General features: G+C 44.7%; 1 protein-coding gene across 1 annotated transcript in view; it reads right to left on the reverse strand.

Moving 5' to 3' along the window:
• The window catches only part of EIF2AK4 (eukaryotic translation initiation factor 2 alpha kinase 4), a 109096-nt gene that overhangs the window by 41289 nt on the left and 48368 nt on the right, over nucleotides 1–19439 (reverse strand). The window contains 7 exon segments of the mRNA XM_088471200.1: nucleotides 82–183; nucleotides 680–759; nucleotides 6789–6849; nucleotides 7692–7796; nucleotides 9248–9370; nucleotides 12294–12380; nucleotides 14265–14328. Coding sequence (XP_088327326.1) covers nucleotides 82–183; nucleotides 680–759; nucleotides 6789–6849; nucleotides 7692–7796; nucleotides 9248–9370; nucleotides 12294–12380; nucleotides 14265–14328 — 622 coding nt within the window.

The raw sequence follows: 19439 nt of genomic DNA on the forward strand, positions 1-19439 counted from the left end.
AGATTAAACCAATCAGGTGTGTAATATATCACTTAAGACAACAGTGTTCCAAACAAAATGCGTGAGCCCTATGAAATGTACCTGTCTAAGCATGCTCAACACGGATATCCTTTCAGAACTTGTATCCATAGGTCTGTAAGACATCTCGAACAACATTATTCCCAGACTGAAGAGGTCCACTTTCTATACAGAGAGCAGGAAAATACATCATCAATAGATTATAATTAAACGAATGCACTTAATACACAAACACAGAACACTTTCCTCACATTAGATACATATGGGAGCCACCATCACAACACACTGCAACATATAGTGGATGTCCTGGCCTGACCTGTTAACCAACAATTCTGCAGCCAATAGGAGCTGGTCATACAAATTTAGGGACATGGGGGAAAATGTATTAAACTCTTGTAAAGAACGGAGTAGTGGACAAATAGTCCATAGCTACCAATCAGCTTCTAGCTAGCATTTATCAAGAACATTCTGTAAAAAGATAGGTAGAAGCAGATTGGTTGCTATGGGTAACTTTTACACTACTCTTTAGGAGGTTTAATACATTGGCCGCAGGGTCTGTGAAAAAAGTGCACGTGGTTGGATGGACCAACAACATGGCTAATTCTTGTCCTGATTTATATCATCATGGAAGTTACTATAATCAGTTTCACATGCTCATTACCTGGTTATAGGATGCTTTAGTGTTCCCTTGGACCTCTGGGCTAACGTACAAGGCTGTGCCCACCATGCCAGTCAGTTTTCCTGGGGAAGAAAGTTTTTATTCAGTACAACTGTGGCAAAGGTCTACGTCCTGTATCCATACACATTCAGAGACCAAATCCCACAGACAACTTAGGGCCTGATTCAGACCCACTCGTGAGCGGCTGTCCGCTCGCAAGTGGGTCGATGTTCTGCACTGAGCATGCGCACGACGGAGGGAGCTCCGTTGTGCGCATGCGCCAGACGTGACGAGCGAAGGACTTTCCTTCGCTCGTTGTGTCTGATCAAAGGGGGCGTGCTGTCGATGTTGATTGACAGCACGCCCCCTTTGGTGGGCGTGCCTCCCTGACGGGGGCGTTCCTAAGGGAACGCCTACCGTCAGAAGCCGGCCCACTGACATCACTAGTGATGTCAGTGGGAGTGATTTTGGCTCTGATAGAGCCAAAATCACTCCGGGCCTTGCGGTTGAAAACCTCAACCGCAGGCTCCGGCTCGCAGTTTCGATGGTCGCGATGGTCAAGACCATCGCGGCCATCAAACTGCACGCTCGTATAGGCTGTGGGTGGTGACCCACAGCTATACGAGCGTCCAGGAGGACGCTCCATAGTTATGGAGGACGGCCCTCATTCAGAGCGTGCGCTCTGCTCAGAGCGTACGGCTCTGAATGAGGGCCTTAGTTGCTAAACAAATTTCACATACAAAATTGGTGGTCACTATTAATGATGTGCAGGCATACAGGGATTACCTGCAGTTACAAAGGCCATAAAATCTTAAATACATAAATTGAATAAATGAAGACGTTTCGATACCATGACATATCTAACAATTAGTTGTATGGTGGAGCATGTCATTCCCACTATTCGCTTTTATGGGGCATAGGGAAACATAGGGGGGTTCCAATTGCCCAACCCCCCCCGCCCCCCTCCAAACACACACCCATAGCCAGTGACTCAAATAATGATCACAACAGCCCTGGCACTACGGCGACAACATTATAAGGGACAGAACAGAGCTGTTGCACAAGCCCAATGGCAGCAGCTTCTCCTACCAAGTCTGCTGGGGGTGTGGATCTGAGCATTTCAAAAGAGACTAGAAGGCAGCTGTCAGCAAGAGGAGACAGGTGTCTTATCATGAGGTGTACAAATGTCTGCTTAGAAAGCTAACTTCTGTCTCCTACTGGATATACTATGATGTATAATTATTATTAGATGTTTTCAACCCACATGTACCTATATGTCCAGGCCAATGCTAGGTTCTTTCATCTCTCCTAAAGACTCCCGGACTTGCTCCAATGCTGCATACAACAGTGGGCTTGGTTTGTGAAATGGTGCCCACATTCAGGGGAAAAAAAAAAATGTTTCAACCTTACTGTCGCATCTAATGTTTTACGGTTATCACAGACCCTTTATATGTCTGTAGTACTACATGCATTGAATTTTGTAGGAGGCAGAGTAAAAGCTTGTTACATGCTAATTATACTCACCACAGTGGCGCTGATCATTCCAATCAGTTCTTGGATAATAAAACAGGTTGCTCTTATTAGTAACTAGCATGGAGGGGCAGATTACTCCCATTATCTCCTTTTAGTTCTTTGTATGGTGGGGCAGAACACTTTTCTTTTGTTAATTCTTTGAATGGCTGGATAAAATCATTCCTAATTATCTGAATGGTGGGACATATCTTTCCTAATAGCTCCTTGTACGGTTAGACAGACCATTTCCGTTTTTGCCTGTATGGCATTTATATTATTAGTATAATGGGGCAACCACTCTCCCACTAGTCCTCTGTATGGCATGGCAGACCGTCCCCAATTGTACTTTTAGTATGGCAGGGCAAGTCACTACCATTCCTGTCTGGTACGGTGGGGCAGATCACTCCCATTACTGTCTAGTACACAGGGGGAGATCACTCCCACTACTGTCTAGTACACAGGGGGAGATCACTCCCACTACTGTCTAGTACACAGGGGGAGATCACTCCCATTACTGTCTAGTACACAGGGGGAGATCACTCCCATTACTGTCTAGTACAGAGGGGGAGATCACTCCCATTACTGTCTAGTACAGAGGGGGAGATCACTCCCATTACTGTCTAGTACAGAGGGGGAGATCACTCCCATTACTGTCTAGTACAGAGGGGGAGATCACTCCCATTACTGTCTAGTACACAGGGGGAGATCACTCCCATTACTGTCTAGTACACAGGGGGAGATCACTCCCATTACTGTCTAGTACACAGGGGGAGATCACTCCCACTACTGTCTAGTACACAGGGGGAGATCACTCCCATTACTGTCTAGTACACAGGGGGAGATCACTCCCATTACTGTCTAGTACACAGGGGGAGATCACTCCCATTACTGTCTAGTACAGAGGGGGAGATCACTCCCATTACTGTCTAGTACAGAGGGGGAGATCACTCCCATTACTGTCTAGTACAGAGGGGGAGATCACTCCCATTACTGTCTAGTACAGAGGGGGAGATCACTCCCATTACTGTCTAGTACAGAAGGGCAGATCACTCCCATTACTGTCTAGTACAGAGGGGCAGATCACTCCCATTACTGTCTAGTACAGAGGGGCAGATCACTCCCATTACTGTCTAGTACAGAGGGGGAGATCACTCCCATTACGGTCTAGTACAGAGGGGGAGATCACTCCCATTACTGTCTAGTACAGAGGGGGAGATCACTCCCATTACTGTCTAGTACAGAGGGGGAGATCACTCCCATTACTGTCTAGTACAGAGGGGGAGATCACTCCCATTACTGTCTAGTACAGAGGGGGAGATCACTCCCATTACTGTCTAGTACAGAGGGGGAGATCACTCCCATTACTGTCTAGTACAGAGGGGCAGATCACTCCCACTACTGTCTAGTACAGAGGGGCAGATCACTCACATTAGTGTCTACTACAGAGGGGGAGATCACTCCCATTACTGTCTACTACAGAGGGGGAGATCACTCCCATTACTGTCTACTACAGAGGGGGAGATCACTCCCATTACTGTCTAGTACAGAGTACAGAGGGGCAGATCACTCCCATTACTGTCTAGTACAGAGGGGCAGATCACTCCCATTAGAGAGGCAGATCACTCCCATTACTGTCTAGTACAGAGGGGGAGATCACTCCCATTACTGTCTAGTACAGAGGGGCAGATCACTCCCATTACTGTCTAGTACAGAGGGGCAGATCACTCCCATTAGAGAGGCAGATCACTCCCATTACTGTCTAGTACAGAGGGGCAGATCACTCCCACTACTGTCTAGTACAGAGGGGCAGATCACTCACATTAGTGTCTAGAATAGACGGGCAAATAACTCCTATTAGTTTCTTGTATGACAAGGCAGATTATTTCTATTTACATTTTTACTGTGATAGGACTATTTGTATTTGATCCTAGTGTTGCAAAGGGCTACTGCAATCTGCTGTGGCACACACAGGGAGTACCCAGGAAACCCCTCTCACAGCGAATTGGAGCTACCACGCACGCACGCCAGCTCCTCAGACAGAGAGCTCAGATTGTAAGAGAGCTCAGGAGCCTCCAGCACCGCCTAATGACAGATCTACTCTAGCGCCGTGCTCCGCCCCAGCATCTGAGAGGGCAGAGTGTCCCTTCTCAACTCCCTTTCTGTTGCCTTATTTGACTAGAAAGAAGATTAGGCTGGACGGGACAGTGCCTGAATGGTGGCTGGAAGCTACAGCTACAGGCAAGACACAGATAGCTGCTATAATTGTCGGAGAATCAGATAAGTCTGCAGCCTGAGTGTCTGTGTATGTATAGGGGGGTATGTATGTATGTATGTATGTATGCATGTGTTTAACCTGCAGCAGCCAGTGTGTAAAAGCAGAAACCCCCCTTACAAATCTTGATTTCATGAAGAAGCAATAGAAAATAAAGTATCCCTATAATGAGGCACACACAGACTAATCTAATTGGAAAATATACTATATGGGAACATTCAGTAAATTAAATAAAATGTAACTTTTAGTATGTCCTTTTAAAACTAGGTCGGGGAAATATATAAAAAAATAAAGTGTAAATTAAATAAATTTATTTTTGTTGTTTTTTATTCATATATAGTGAATTCAAACTATTATTCTCCACAATGGTTAACTCTTATTAAATTATGCTAGGATTATATATCCTTAGGTATGGCTATTTAATATGTTGTATACATAAATCTACAGTCTATCCACTTGAATTGTTGTGATGTAATATTGTTACCGTGATTGCATAGTACCCAAGATGTTATTCAGATATTAACCACCCTAGGCAGGTACAGTCTCATATATCATTAAATTAATTATTCATTTATATTTCTTGTATGTAATCAAACTATCCTCTTTTGAGCACCTGTGACTTAATATGCACCAAGACACTATCAGTGGTATTAAATATGGGAGCGTTAATATCACACCTATGACGTCATTATCGCAGGTTTTAGTTTTACACCGTATTCAATTTCAAAGACTTTTCGCAGGTTCGAAAAGTCTTTGATAAAAAACGGGAATAACTTTTCACCATTGAATAGGTGTCGAAAAAAAGTGCAGAATTGGGGTTTAGGGGTGCAGGCTTAAAAAAATAGCCTGCACCCCTGGGAATGACATTTAAAAAAGTTTTTTTTAAAAATAGGGACACCCCAAAAAATTAATTTAAAAATTGGGGTGAAAAAAAAAAATGGGAAAAAATAGTTTAACAATAGGGAAATAGGCTCAAGGCTGTTCTGCAAGTATACGGCAGGTGTTTTCTAGAATAGATTTATAGCGGCAGGTGCACAATTGCAGAATTTTTAAAAACTTACTTTAGGGACATCAAAATATGCTAGTACCCATTTTCATGTACCCCAAATTTGATGGGACCACTTAAAAAAATGAAAAAAATAACCTAAGTGCTCTTCTGCAACACTTCTTCAATGTCGGGACAAAACACCTGCTGCGGCTATTTAAATCCCCGACTGTCATTTACAGGCTAAAACGGGGCTACCCATAGTGATCCCCTATGTTTTTACAACTTTAGGGGGGTCCTACAATTTTTTTAAGGAAAATTTCATAACTTTACGCAAATTCCACTTTGCAGGCTCCCGTTTTCGTTAGTTTCATATTGAATACGGGGATAAGCGGGCGCGCGCCCGATACTTTATCCCAGGTAAAAGCTCCGATATGAAACGTAAACTTCGACAGCGAAGTTTACGTTTCATATTGAATTCCCCTCTAAGTATCACTATCCAGTGTCTCCGTCAAATATTATCAATAATCTGGCAATTAGTAGACTACTATAGCCACGTGGGCAGTTAACCAACAATATCATGATTTCTTTATTCCTGGGAGCACCTCCCAACACAAAAAATACAGTTAATCAATTGAAATAAGATTGGGATGGAGAATCAATACAAGAGAGGTTTGTGCAGATATTTTTCTACAACTATATACAAATCCTGAATTCGTCCACCAACCTGTGTAGCTGCCACGCTAATAAACACTACAAAAATGGCAGCTTCTTAGGAGGTTCCTCCGGGATGTGACCGAACAGCCAAAATGTTTTACTATGTCTGGGAAGTAAATATAATAAGGGTATACTGTACATCTGAGGCAGGGAAGAATGGACGAGATTTACTCAACCAAAACTGGTCTTGCACACATGGAAGAAACCAAGCTTAGGGCCCGATTGATTTGTACACAAACCCAATGAGCGTCAACCCCATTTTCTGGGTGTGCTGCAGCCAGCGGTAGCGTGATTTACCAGGACATCCTGAATAACATGAGGGTTACTTAGATGTCCGATGGTCACGCGGTTGATCCAATGGCTGCGTCTCCAGATGCCACATCAGATCAGAGGAGCCGGCAGTGGACGTCTTATTACTTAAGGCGCCTCCTGCAGCTATTGTATATTGTAGCACAGCTGCTGCGTACAAAGACTCAGCGGCTGTGCTACAGCGTACATCTCTGAATCATGTCCTTAATACCAAGTCACAATGACAGACTAAAGAGGAATGGCACTGTGTCCCGCACATACACCAGAACTATGGAAAGATATATTCCAATATTTGTTCGGTAACTAAGAAAAATTACCTTCAGGATCAGCTTTAATGAAGTCAGTGCGACTTTGGTCTTCTTCTTCTGTGGATTCTGTCTGCAAAAAAACCTACATAAATAACACTGTAACCTTAGTTGCCACGGTGACTAGTGCAGGTACATTGTAACGTTTCCTTCAGAATGTCAATCAAATGTTTGCAGCTGAGTCAAATGAAAGACATGTACAGTCATATGGCCCATTTGTGAGACTTGGAGGGGACAAAGGATTAGCAATCAGAAAATACTTTACAAGACCGAGGAAATTAACCTGCTACGTTAATAGTTATTCAGCAGTGTGTACCTAGAAATGGTGTCAGAGATGCAATGTGCTCTGAGCTCCTGGTACTAGCACACCATTTAACGAATGGGGGACTTTCCTTACTTTCATTCACTATAGGCGCTCTAGGAGGAAGAATGTGCCAACCTAGCTGGATTGGAAGGAGGTGCAATCGGTGAAATTAGGGCTAGTACGGACCCTGCCATGTGCTTCCCAAATGGAGCCAGATAAGCACTCTCACACTGCAGTCTTAAAACTCTGTATAGCTTCTAGATGAGTCTGCTTCACGCATAATGCAGATAGAAATAGAACCTTCTTTTGTCATATCATGCATGTCAATAATATTATATATATATATATATATATATATATATATATATATATATATTTGCTAAAGTACCCAGCATTGCCCGGGTTTGAATCTTAAAGAAAGTTATTACATTTTATTGCATGATGTCATCCAAATCCATTCAATGGAAGGCCCAGAACAGGCTCCCTGGGTCAAAGTTCTGCCTGGCACACTCCGCTTCATCTTATTTTACTATTTAGTTTGCAGCTATTTATGAACTTGTTTTTAACATTGTTACATAAAGTCAAACGTAATAAAAAATACATGCACTTACTACATAGGCTGGGTGATCTGTAGCCAGACCAAAATCCCCTATTTTCACATGATCGTCTGAATCTAAGAAGATATTGACAGGCTTTAAATCTCTGTGAATCATCCCCTGTAAGTCAGAGAGGAAAATACTCACTTACCAACCAATGGGTCCATTAAAAAAATGAATAAACCTATGGATAGTACTTTGCTTTAACAAATAGCCTTAAAAGCATGTCACAGTGAAGAATCATTGCTCTATTTACATAAATTTTTTCTTTCGTAATTTGAAGGCACGTACTGTATGTGAAGAAAATATAATTGGTGTTTCAGTGCATAGGAGTCAAAGCAAATGGCGAAAACAGGTTTTTGTTTTTTTTCTTATGAGGGAGAAACAGAAAAATGTATTACCGATCTCCATTAACGAAAGGGCTGCTGGCAAAAGACCCAAAGCAGTGTGTTACAATTATAAAACTACCACCAAATTAAACTAGGGTTTTTAAATAATTTTTTTTATTTACACTTATTAATTCAACTTCAACAAAGCGGACGCTAACAAAATAGATGGGTTGGGTATGGGATGCTGGCGGTCAGGACACAGACAGCAGCATCACGACAGTCAGAATCCCGACAGAATTAGGTAAGTATCCTAACCCTCCCCCTAACCCACCTTTTCCGCAGCCTAAGCCTAACCCTCCCCCTTCTGCAGTCTATCCCTAATCCATCCCCCCCTAGTGCTTAACCCTTAAGAAAATGCATCGCATTAAAACAGAGTCACCCACAAATATGAAAGAACTATATATATGGTTGTGATTGAAGTGGCATTACATAGTGGGCCCCTCTAGGAGAACATTTGGCAATTCATGTCAGTCCCTGCCCCAGTGGAGCTTACACTCTAGTTCCTATCACCTGTACACACATACACACTACAGATAATTTTTGTTTGGAGCCAATTAACCAATTAGCCAATTTTGGAGTGTGGGAGGAAACCAAAGTACCGGGAGGAACCCACGAATATACAAACTTAGTTAGGGCCGTAGTGGGAATCGAACCTACGACCTCTGTGCTGTGAGGCAGTAATGCTAACCATTACACCATCTGTGCTGCCCTTGCATTACACCATCTGTGCTATATATATTACACCATCTGTGCTATATATATTACACCATCTGTGCTATATATATTACACCATCTGTGCTATATATATTACACCATCTGTGCTATATATATTACACCATCTGTGCTATATATATTACACCATCTGTGCTATATATATTACACCATCTGTGCTATATATATATATATATTTCTTTTGAGATTATACGTAAGCAAACTCTTAATTTATTTTTATTTTTTAATTGTGTACCCAAAATATTTCACCATCCAATAGACAAATGAAGGGGGAGAGATTATATTTATGCCCTAAAAGAAAACTAAAAATATTTGTCTAGTCTTTTCTTGGTGTGGAAGTCCTAACATATCCCTAGAAAAACAAATACATCAGTTTTTCAGGAGAGTATTGATACACCAAATAGCACTTTTTTAATAGGGTACCTCTGTAATTGCCAATATTGGACTTGCCTGCTCATGAATGTAGGCTAATCCATCCAAAATCTCACGAAACAGTCTCCAAAGGCGATTGTTGTCCTGGTATAATCCTTCATCTATAGTGTCCCGTAAAGTGCTTTTCTCACAATATTCCATCTTAACACACAGATAAAACTATTTAATACAATCTATAAATGATTTCTTGAAGGCAAGACACTTATTAACTCTGCTTAAACCCGTTCTGTCTGCAACTTAAAGTGTTATTTATAGTGATGATAGTTGGCCCTTTAGTTAAGAGTGTTAATTTGTAATGTTCCTATGTAGTCATTTTCTAGGTCTCCTTCTAATCCATAACACTGCACAACAATTAAATATTTCCGATGTGAAAATAGTTACTTCTAATTGATTTCAGCATGCAAAGAATGAATATGACATTTAAAACTCTCAGTTAGCTCTGAGTTCCGAGATATAGCCCATTTATGACGATGTAGGGGTATTCCTAGTGAAGTGGGCAGAATGGAGAGAATCTTACCAGCAATCTGCGATCAACGCAGAGGGGGCGGGGCCTAATCAGTGGCGTAACTACTGCCCCCGCAGCCCCCGCGGTGGCTTGGAGGAGCTGGGTAGCTTGGGGGCGACGGGGGGAGTAGTAGTAACTACGGAGGGTGCAGGGGGTGCGGTCGCACCCCCTGCACCCTCCATCTGCCGGGCACCCGCTGAGTGTGTTACCAGCGGGCGCCCGGCTCCTATTCAAACCCCCGGCGGCAGCCGGAGGACGGAGCTCCCTCCGTCTTCCGGGTCCCGCAGGGCACTATGGGAGTGACGTAATGACGTCACTCCCATAGTGCCGAGGAGCGGACGCCGGGGACGGAGCTCAGGAGTGAGCAACGTCTTCCGGGTCCCGCAGAGCACTATGGGAGTGACGTAATGACGTCACTCCCATAGTGCCGAGGAGCGGACGCCGGGGTATGGACGGCAGCAGCACTGGAGCGGGGATAAAGGTAAGTGTTTGTGTTTTTTTCTTTTGTGTGTGTGTGTTTGTGCGGAGGGGGGGGAGCAACTACAGGGGGCTAGCTACAGGCGGCTAGCTACAGGCGGCTAGCTACTAGAAGGGGCACTACAGGGGGCTAACTACTAGAAGGGGCACTACAGGGGGCCCTGCATAATGGGCACTACTACAGGGGGCATTGCATAAGGGGCACTACTACAGGGGGCATTGCATAAGGGGCACTACTACAGGGGGCATTGCATAATGGGCACTACTACAGGGGGCATTGCATAATGGGCACTACTACAGGGGACATTGCATAATGGGCACTACTACAGGGGACATTGCAAAAGGGGCACTACTACAGGGGACATTGCAAAAGGGGCACTACTACAGGGGGCATTGCATAAAGGGCACTACTACAGGGGGCATTGCATAAGGGGCACTAGTATAGGGGGCATTGCATTTTGGGGCACAACTACAGGGGGCACTGTATAAGGGGCACTAATTTGATACACAGTTTACAGGTTATAAACTGTGTTCCCAATAATCTGGTTCTACACGGACATAAAAACTGTGCAACCTGTCTTGAGCTGAGGTGACGGACTGGCAGGAGCAGAAAGGAGGGTTGGTGAAGTAGATCTGTCAGGGTGGGATGTAATGGGCATTACTGTTTGGCATAATTAGTGTTCACTCTAGCTCCGGCGGCAGGCAGGGCGCCGGAGCTAGAGAGGGCAACCTTGTGCGCGTGCCCGAAACGGGGGCGTGGTCATGAAAAGGGGGGCGTGTCTATTAGACGCGTCCCTTTTTGTCATACTTGGGGGCGTGCCCGGCGCTTACGGACATGCCGGGCAGCCCCCAAGCGCTGCCGAAAGGGAGAATAGATGCCGGGCGCATGCAACTTTTTTGGCATGGGGGAGCAAAATTTATAGTTACGCCACTGGGCCTAATGACCCAATTAAATGAATCAGTTATTTGTCTCCTCCCCTATTCAAATATATGCGAGTCACGGGATTACCCACACAAGATAACTGTGGTGCACTGAGTGACAAGCATAGTGAGCGATTCCACCAAGACATTTCAGTAATGGAACAAAGATATCAGGGTAGGTGATCACTACTGTTGGACAGTGACAAGAGATGCCCCAGAAGAGGAGTACAAGCGACAAGCAAAGAGAAAGCACCCCCATGAATAGGCCACTATATTAGATAGTACTTTCGTATGCTGTATGTTTGTTTCGTATGCTGAATGTTTGTTTCATTTTGTGTTCTTAATTGTGATTGATAGAAAATAAATAACAGTTTTAATTCAATCAAGAAAATATCAGATCATTTTAAAATAGCTTTTCACTATGACTATATTACTAATGTACATACAGTATAGTGCAAGTAGAGTAGCTCGAAAATTAGAGCTAGTAAAAACATTCTGAAATCATTTTGGATTTTCTTGACCTCAAATTAGTAATGTAGGACTATTTTTAGAAAGGAAACAAATGAAAAGTATTAATTTGTTGTACAGAGTAACTACTCTCTGCTATCTTGATGATGCGGCTGCTGGGTGCATGAAAGTTCATTAAGCACACAGCCGTCACATCATCTAGCTCTTACTATGTGACCACGAGCAGGGTAAGTGCCCTTTCAGCTCGGAGGTCTCACCGCTTTATGACAGAGAAAATACAACTTCATTAGGGTCATTAGTTATACAGGATACTCTGCGGCATATTACAATTGGGGCAAAATTAAAGAGTATTACATAGTTTGACACTCCGTGTGCTTTGTAGAAAGTGTATAATTCTGTAATGATGTACAATTCCAAGTCACTGTTGCCATCACATTACTATCAAACAATGAGATGGAGGATTAGTGTAGTCAAATTCCACGTATATTATAGTCTAAAGTCAGTGGTACAATCGATCAGCTCAAAGGGGGTAGATTCGTAGAAGAATGGAATTTAATGATCCAAATGGCTACAGACACTGATGTATAGTGTGAAGTTCCCATACTGGCCACTGAGGGGAATGGTAGAGGTGCATATAAATAATCATGTACTATCACTTATCTAATCATTCCCAATTGAACAATACTACCCTACCTGAATATACAGGTAATGCACAGTCTGAATGGCCACTTCAGAGAGGGATTGCTTGGGTTCTTCTGCTTTGTTCACAGCATACTCTTCCTGTATGGATAAGCCAAGTGTTAAATACAACTGGTACGTGTATGACAGGCCAATATATACTCAATATATACAAAGTTAAAGAAAAAAAAAAAAAAAAAAGAGCAAAAAATAAAATATAAATAAAAATAGTAGTAAACAAAAAAAACACAAAAAAAAAAAATGAAAAGCCCGAAGAGCTCACGCTGTCAGACGCATTTTTGGGGTGCTTATTTGAAAACACTCCTGATATCAGAGTAAACTCAATGACATGAGAACAGTGATGGCCATCAATAGCAGTATTATAGAAACACAAAAAGTCAGTCCATCACAATAACACCTACTATATAGCATGCAGTAAAAAAAAAAAAAAAACAACAACAGAGTAACAAATAGAAACACAATATATTTGCCATCTTTAGCCTACATTGCACTAAACCTGTCAACGTAAAAGGCAGATTGTCAATAAAAATAGTTTTTGTGTAGTCAGGGCCATTAATACAGTACACGCTGACCCATGCATGCCTGTGTCAGACTAAACATGACAGAGATCTGACATCACCCAAAACACTGAAGCCATTTACTGCACCCTGGGTGGCATTGAGTGTACATTGCAGGTTATACGGTTACTGCCTTGGAGGCAGACGCAGAAAATGAATAGGATTAATGTAGCAGTCTCTTTAAAATGATTATGTTTCCTTGCAGAGGGCACAGTTGCAGGATACAAAGTCTTGTACTGACATCAAGCAGATAATGGGGCTGCGTAGCCGTTCAGCGGAATACATACTAATGACCGGTGGTCGGGAAGCCGGCGATCATAAGACCGACAGCGGCAGCCCAATGTTCATAATCTCGACAGGGGTCGGTAAGTAGCCTAACCCTCCCCCTCTACCCCTCCCACGGTGGTGCCTAATCCTAACCTCCCCCTTCCCGCCCCCTAAACCTAACCCCCCCTCACCGCAGCCTAACCCTAGCCCTCACCCGGTCATTGCCTAACCCTAACCCACCCCGGGAGGTCCCTAAACCTAACCCCTCCATCACCGGCCTAACCCTAACCCGTATACTTACCATCAGGATGCCGTCAGTATCTTAATGGCTTCGGGATGCCAGCGTCACCATTCTGACGGGCATCGGGATTCCGGCATCAGTATATTGACGTCCGCCATCCTGTCCGCCAGCATCCTGACCACATCCACCCTTCAGCATGTGGTTGTTATAGGGCATTAAAACTATAAACAAACATGTACTATGAATTTGAGGTAGGTATTAGATACCTAGTATTAGAATGTGTATTCAGTCAAATAGAACAGTTTAAGTGAGGGCTGCATAAATTAAAACAACCCCACTGGTCTATTTGATCTACAAATAAAGTTACAGGAGTGGGACTCTGCCAGGCTGTATGTTCCCCATCACCGATGTGAATTTGAACAGCTCCTTTGATTGTTGCTCTAGTTAAAGGGACTGCTGAGGTCTGCAGTTTGTCACTGTGATATGTCCATAACTGCAGCACATCCAGACGTAAGCTCTCACAAGCAGGGCCCTCTTCCCTCATATGCTTTTCCTTCCCTCGCTTCAACCACCATATCCTCCCCACTGCCTACGACGACACCCTACCTTTGGGTTCTGCCACCCTGCTGCCTATTTGAGTTCTATGACTGCTGATACAGCAATGTTTACAAACAATGTCCATGATCTGCAATGTTCTGAATTATATGTCACTTTCGTTCTTGTGTTCATACGGTTTGTGTTTTTGTACTTCGTAGGGCGCTGAGGATCCCTTGTGGCACCATATAAAGGATGATAATAATAATATAATCATTCGACCAGGTATTAGATGTGGATGGCGTTTTAATAACATACCAAAGGCAAACAACCAAAATTAACACATTACATGTATGTAGTCCTCACCTGCTCAGGGCTATTCCCATCTTCATTTTCAAAAATAATCTCACTATCAGAGTCTGCTCCTGGCCTGTGTGAACAAGAGAAATGCATGAAAGCTGAATCTCTTACACGGGACCCTAGAAGAAGAGCACTCACACACAGGTCAATAGTAGTCGTTTTCTGACCGCCCTGGGAATGATCGGACACATTTCAGTCAGTTATTTATTGGGCACCCATCTTGTTTTAGGGTCACATCCTTCATTATGTGGACAAATGTCTGCCACCACTGACAATTTTCCAGTGTGCGTGAAGTTCCACGCTTATACCATTAGACTAAGAGCCACTATATTACTTAGCGTTTTTCTTATAACTGATTATTATACTTACTACTAAGGCTGCATACACACACAACAATTTTGTTACCAACGATTTTATGAACGATTTTCTGTAAGATTTTCTGTCAGATTTTTTAAAGTGTAATGAACGATTTTTTTGAACTACAAACAATTTTTGCATATTCCCTTAAAGAAAATCGTTGAGTTGACAAGTCTGACTGAACTACAAACGTGAACGCGCATGAACGATAATCGTTCATCGTTTGACACAGAAAGTGAACAATTTCATTTAACGATAATCGTTCACAAAATCGTTGTGTGTGTATGCAGCTTTACACTTTAGTGGAATGGCCAAATTCTCCCATTAAACAGAAAGTCACGTCATCATATTTAGTATAAAGAAAAAGGGTACACGTGCGCTCCTCGGTGTGTGTGTTTATGGAGGGGGGTGGAGTGGGGAGGAGGGCGACTGGGGAAGGGGGGTGGGGGATGGCGGGTAACAGTGTATGAGTACAGTGTGGGTGGGTATGAGGTGTGTAAAGGATGAGCCAGACACTGTGAATTGAATCCAACCTGTTTATTAGGTGAGGCACAATGCTCCCCAGGTGGTTCCGTTTGTGGGGTTGGGGATGGCCATATGGTTCCGTGTGATCCTGGTCAGGGAGTGGGTGGACCCTTTGAGGGGGCTCCTTGTCGTGCGGCCCTTACTTCTGCACGTCCCCTTTGCTGGACCTATGGTCTACAGTCTTATTGGACCAGGATGTGTGTGTTGTCAAGGAAGTCCCGTACAATAGCAAATGGCGGCGTCCCGCACTGGTTGTAATAGTACCTACCTGTAGGTCTGCTGTCCCTGGTTCGGTGCAAAGTTGGTATGTTCTCCAGTGTGTTGCGTGTGTGGGGCTGTGGGGCCTGGATGGGACGTGTGGGCGGGCGTGGGGTGTATTGTCCCTTCTGTGTATGCTGCTTGGTTAGGTCCATCGGGGGTTAGGTCCATTTGATGTCCATTTGATGTCGGAAACGACATCAAATGGACCTAACCCAGCAACATACACAAAAGGGGCATGCACGCCCCAATGGACCTAACCAAGCAGCATACACAGAAGGGACAGTACACCCCACGCCCGCCCACACGTCCCATCCAGGCCCCACAGCCCCACACACGCAACACACTATATAGACCAAGGACCTGCCACGCACACATCCCCACAGGTCCCTACCCATCACCCTCAACACTAACTGGAATCACGCACCCAGCCTCACGTTCCCTAACAAGACACACCTTAACTATGTACACCCCCAGTAGATTGGATCCCATTCCCCTCATTACCGCTCAATTACGCACCAAGATTAACTCCTCCCCGTATATGTACACACCGCTAATCACACCCTGCACCCAGTGCCCGTTTCAACCCACTATGCCCGATCATTAAGGCATCACCATGGCAACCAGCGTCATCACCCGGAACCCCCTCCCCTGATAGGAACACCCACACCACGTGACCCCAGCGGCTGAGGGGGATCCCTCAGCACGCGCGTCACACCCTTCCGACCACATGACCCACCAACACTTACACACAATAGGACACCGCACCCACGTGTGAACGTGACGTCAGACGGAGACCCGATCTGACAAGCGGTCCCATGGCGACGCACATTCCTGCACAGCCCAACCATTACCACGTGGCGCTACCTCCGCGCCCGCACACCCCCCTCTCACAGCTGAGTCACACACGCACACTGGTTGGCCGCTACACATGTCAATCACTCAGATTACAACAACACCGCCCCCTCCTCCCCACCTGTATCCTATTCAGATTAGCACCTCCGGCCAGAATGGGCTATGCACCCACTTGAGACCGCCCACACACCCACCCTCCACCTATATAACACTTCTCAGTCTATTAATCAGTAACCACTTGATGAAGGCTTCAGGCCGAAACGCGTTGGAGAACCTACATCCCCCGCACAATACTGCTGCATCAACACACCATTGGTGCTCATCACTAACCCCACGGATACGTGGGGCAGAACTGCAGCGCGGACCTCCGCATCACCCTAACCCACACAGCAGTGACGGGTGGCCGTCCAGAAGAAACCCTGCGGGCTCGCAGGGTGTCATTAACCACCGGGCCCACACTGGAGAACATACCAACTTTGCACCGAACCAGGGATAGCAGACCTACCGGTAGGTACTATTACAACCAGTGCGGGACGTCGCCATTTGCTATTGTACGGGATTTCCTTGACAACACACACATCCTGGTCCAATAAGACTGTAGACCATAGGTCCAGCAAAGGGGACGTGCAGAAGTAAGGGCCGCACGACAAGGAGCCCCCTCAAAGGGTCCACCCACTCCCTGACCAGGATCACACAGAACCATCTGTCCATCCCCAACCCCACAAACAGAACCACCTGGGGAGCATTGTGCCTCACCTAATAAACAGGTTGGATTCAATTCACAGTGTCTGGCTCATCCTTTACACACCTCATACCCACCCACACTGTACTCATACACTGTTACACGCCATCCCCCACCCCCATTCCCTAGTCGCCCTCCTCCCCACTCCACCCCCCTCCATACACACACACCGAGGAGCGCACGTGTACCCTTTTTCTTTCAGCATATACCAACAGAATCCGGTACTCCTGTTCCACGTGCAGCACCACTTTATCCCCCACCCCACCTTTCCCCCCAGGTGCCCCCTCTTCCCCCACACATCCATTAGATCCACCCACCAGAGCCTGGAGCGCGGGCCACTCTGCTAACTATATTTAGTATAAAGCATTAAAAAAATAAGAAGAAAAACCACAATAAATGAAATTACAGATGAGCAAACACAACATGGCCAACTCTTCAAATAAGGATCATTGAACCATATGAATTATGCTGCATATTCACTCCAGTATTCACTCATGTACAGTACGGTCAGTAAATTACTCGTATGGTTTAAGGATTCCCTTTTAAAATGCCATTAGGCAGCATTCACCAAGTGACCAATAGAACTCAGAAATAGCCGTGTGCATGTGCCCTACCCTCCAGCCATTTTGCCTAAGGAATAATGCTAATTAGCTACTGACACTGCTGTATTTCACATATTTTAGTAGTATACAAAAGTTGGTACTTCTTTACCAGCCTCAGCAAATAAAACACACAGGATACACACTATTAGACAATCAACGAATACATCTACTAGGGGATCCAATCAGAAAGTTGACATTCAGACCATGTGAGCATTTTAGTATCGACATTACATACCACAACCGGTACTAGATACAAGTGCACTTTAAGAAACAAAATTATACATTACTAAAAAATACAATTTAATGGTATTTTAAACACATTGAATATTCTCGATTCACCCAACCTAAACATTCAGGGTCCATAATTCATATCTGGAATTGGTGAGGAAAAAACACAAATTAAATATGTAATGTAAAGATCAATGTAGTTTAAAAGGGTAAAATCTATCTATCTATCTATGGTCTCGATTCAATTCCACGCGAATTGAATAGCATCGGAAAGGAGCTCCCAGAGCCATTTAATTCAGCGAGCTGTTCGGCCCGACTAAAAACTTCTTCTGGCACCCTTCCTGGGGTGCGAGCAGAAATCCGACAAAACTCCTGGCGCGATGCTGTTTTCTGCCCTTGGCGCCGTAGAAACAGCATCGGGCCGGGCAGTTTAGTCGGAGAATGATGGTTCTCACGACTAAACACCATGTTTAAGGCGCGGGAACGGGCATTCTCCCTCATTACAGCGTGCTGAATTTAATCGTGCCCTATGAACATACATAATCTTACATATTTTATAGAAGATTCCATTAAAGACCCCTTCCAGTAAAATATTTTTTGTTTAAGAATGCAGGCCTAAGAGGAAGGGTATACGTTTAGGATGCCGGCGGCCGCAATACTGACCGCCGGCTTCCCGACTCCTCAATCCTGGCTTGAGTTACATGACAGGCGTCTAAAATCTAGACGCCTGTCATTACCCCTACGCCGGGAGACCGGCACCCCGATCGAAGGGATGCCGGGCGCCATGAGCGGACAGCCGCGGGGGGGAGGGTTAGGTTTAGGGTTCCCGGGGGGGGACCTAGGGCTAGGCACCCCCCCGGGAGGGTTAGGGTTGGGCTAGGGGAAGGGGGGGGTCAGGGTTAGGCACCCCCGGGGGGAGGTTAGGGTTAGGCACCCCCCGGGGGACTTAGGTTTAGGCACTTATAGGGGGGTTAGGCACTTGGGGGGGAGGTTAGGGGTAGGCACCCCTAAGAGAGGGTTAGGATTAGGGGGGTAGGTTAGGTTAGTTAGTACTTACCTGGGGACGATCGGGATTTCCAGCGCTGTCGGGCTGCCGCTGCCGGGATCTCTTCCTCTGTCGGCCTGATGCTGCCGGGATTCGAACTGCTGGCCATGTGGCCGGCGTATTTACATACCGATTCCAGAGGAAGTGAGCAATTATGGGATGATAGCCTACTGTCGTGGAAGTTTGAGAGGGTACCCAAAATTTGTGGGTCTCCTGGACATTCCGGGAGAGTAGGCATTAGCTTGTGGTACATAACTAATATAGGTAAGAGTATTAAAAGTAGATGGTGAATTACTTTATTTTTCTACAAAATAAATAATTCATATTATCCCCCGAAATTCTCTGTATAGTCAAATTCTAAAAACATATGCAAACACTATGTATAAATTAGGCAAGCAATGCATCCATATTGTAGGATTTTGCCAAAAACAAAGTATGAATATACAATATTGTGCCAAATCATGAACACATCCAAACTGTAGTTTACAGGATAACATCAAGTACGGAGCATAAATGTTAGAACTATATTAATTTTAGTTACAAGATACTGGACTCCAGAATTATTTACA

The sequence above is a fragment of the Taudactylus pleione genome, unplaced genomic scaffold (assembly GCF_031769625.1).
Source record: "Taudactylus pleione unplaced genomic scaffold, aTauple2 ptg000113l, whole genome shotgun sequence".
In the NCBI taxonomy this organism is placed as follows: domain Eukaryota; kingdom Metazoa; phylum Chordata; class Amphibia; order Anura; family Myobatrachidae; genus Taudactylus; species Taudactylus pleione.